The 2,431-nt window shown below is 39.4% G+C and overlaps 1 protein-coding gene across 1 annotated transcript in view; it reads right to left on the reverse strand.

Moving 5' to 3' along the window:
- The window catches only part of ryr1b (ryanodine receptor 1b (skeletal)), a gene marked incomplete in the record, with an annotated part of 103,334 nt that overhangs the window by 45,553 nt on the left and 55,350 nt on the right, over positions 1 to 2,431 (reverse strand). Inside the window, 3 exon segments of the mRNA XM_014025145.1 lie at positions 564 to 651; positions 732 to 972; positions 1,112 to 1,432. Coding sequence (XP_013880599.1) covers positions 564 to 651; positions 732 to 972; positions 1,112 to 1,432 — 650 coding nt within the window.

Consider the following 2,431-nt stretch of genomic DNA (forward strand, 5'->3'; position numbering starts at 1 on the left):
TATGTTATGTTATGTTATGTTATGTTATGTTATGTTAAATTATGTGGAAAAATATATTATTAGTTGGAACTAAGTTGGAAAAATAAATATGAAGGTCAATTAGATTATAAAACGTGAGGTAAAGCTCTCCTTTTTAAATTTAACTGGCACATTTTTAATTTAATTTATTTATTGGTCCATTTATATATTTCTGCTTTTTTTTCTAGTTATGTCAGTGTCGGTCCTCCGTACTGCAGAACTTGGACGAGGAAATTTAATGTCTGAATCAGGTGTGTTGGAGCAGGAAAAACATAAAACCTGTAGGGCTGCGGCCCCCGAGGACCAGGATTGCCCACCCCTGTTCTAGTTTATTGTCACTTGTAAAATAGTTGTGTTTTTAAATTTAAGCACACGGACTGCCAACTGCTAAAGTGTCCCACACTCACTTTTCAACTCCCTGATGCTTACATGAATGGCATCTSAAAAAAGTTCTGCAACAGCTCTAAAGATGTTTTTTACATTATCTTTGTATTTATTTAGCATCCAGTGTTCATGCTGAGGCTCAGATCCAACTGAATACTAACATGGGACTTGGACCAGAAGATGAAAACCTCTCCAACCATCCTGAAAAGTTCCTCTGCGTCTGGGTCCGGACACGTCAGCCACCTGGCCCTACAGACAGACGGACCAGTTCAGATGTTTTTAATCRTGTCCGTCTGCGTGTCCTGCAGTAATAAACCCGGAGCACCTACCTGTTGTTGTCCACGTAGCGGATGAGCAGAGGGTACAGGGCGTACAGGTCACGACACAGGACGGCGAACTCGTCCCGAATGGTCCCGTTTTCTCTGTCCACCTCCGATTTGCCCTCCATACGCAGGTGTTCCTCCTCTGCCACCACCTTTCCTGCRCGTTTCTTCAGCTTCTCCATAGTGGGGATGAAGTGAGATTTCAGCATCTCTGGTTTGGCTCTGCTGACAATGGGCTGGGCGAACACTGGGAAAACAAAGTTAGCAATCGTTAGRTTTCACAAAACGTGATTTAATACTTAGAAAGCAACCCTTTATCCTTCACACACTACATTATTATTAYTATTATAGCAACYAAAAGATATTTGAAGTTTCTGCTCACTGACCTGCTAATCTCTTCATCCAGGAGGCCTCGTCGATGCCCAGGTTGTTGACCACAATCTTCATGATGCTTCCCAGGAGCTGGTTGAGCTGCTCAGAGGTGACGGCGGTGCACAGCTGGCCCTCCTGCTCGGGGTAATTCTCCAGACCCCTCTCCCACCAGCGGGGCAGGTAGTTGCACAGCATGGGCAGCGTGATCTCAATCACGTGGGGCATCTCTGTGTAGCGAGCTCCAGACTCCGCCAGGTCGTGGATCTCCTTCATCAGGACCTCCAGCTCTGGGATGTCGGTGCATAATTCTTCCACTTGGTTGGGAAGTCCCAAAACTGATGAGTGGAAAATAAAAAAATAATAAAATAAACAGATAAACTGAGGAAACTGTTTTCTGTGGAAATACAGAGTGTTAGACGACTTCAACTGACTTAAAGCTAAAAGAAGCAGAAGAATGATTAACATCAGCTGCAGTCTAAACTAGAGCAAAACTACTTCAGGTGTTTTAAAACAACCTAAAAACGTAGCGAGAGTAACTAACTAAAATAAGTTAAACAGTTAGCTAGAATCTAGCTATAAGCTAAAGGTTTTAAAAGGCTGGATAAATGCTGAAAGTATCAAAGGAACAGCTAAAAAAAAACTAGTAAACATGAAGCTAAAAAAGTTACCTAAAGGCTACATTTAGCAAAAGGCTAGCTGAAAGACACAAGTATTGAAAAAAGCTGAGTAAAAACTATGTCAAAAAATATAAAAATGATAGCTAAAAACAGAAAGTTAAAAAGCCAGCTGAAGTCGAAAGTAGCACAATGGTAGCTAAAAGCTAAAATTAGCAAAAAGCTATCTGAAAGACAAGAGCATCACTAAAAAATAAAGGTTAAAAATATAAAAATGATAGCAACAAACCAAAAGCTAAAAAAAGCTAGCTAAACATAAATGTAACAAAAGGCTAAAATTAGCAAAAAGCTATCTGAAAGACACAAGTATCAAAAACCTGACTAAATGTAAAAATATAAAAATGTTAGCTAAATACAGAAATTTTAAAAAGCAGCCAAGGCCAAAAGTAGCAAAATGGTAGCTAAAAGCTATAATTGACAAAAAAAGGCTAGCTGAAAGACAGAAGTATCAAAACGCTGACTAAAAACTAAAAGTAAAAAATACAAAAATGCTAGCTAAAAAGCGAACGCTAAAAAAAGCCAGCTAAAGYGAAACGTAGCAAATTCATAGTTAAAAGCTAAAGTTATCAAAAGGCTAGCTGGAAAGCACGTGTCACAAGAATGACTAAAAGTTTAAAAAGCCAGTTAAAAGCTAAAAATATGAAGGTGGCAGCCCAAAAC

The sequence above is a fragment of the Austrofundulus limnaeus genome, unplaced genomic scaffold (genome assembly GCF_001266775.1).
Source record: "Austrofundulus limnaeus strain Quisiro unplaced genomic scaffold, Austrofundulus_limnaeus-1.0 Scaffold458, whole genome shotgun sequence".
Lineage (NCBI taxonomy): Eukaryota > Metazoa > Chordata > Actinopteri > Cyprinodontiformes > Rivulidae > Austrofundulus > Austrofundulus limnaeus.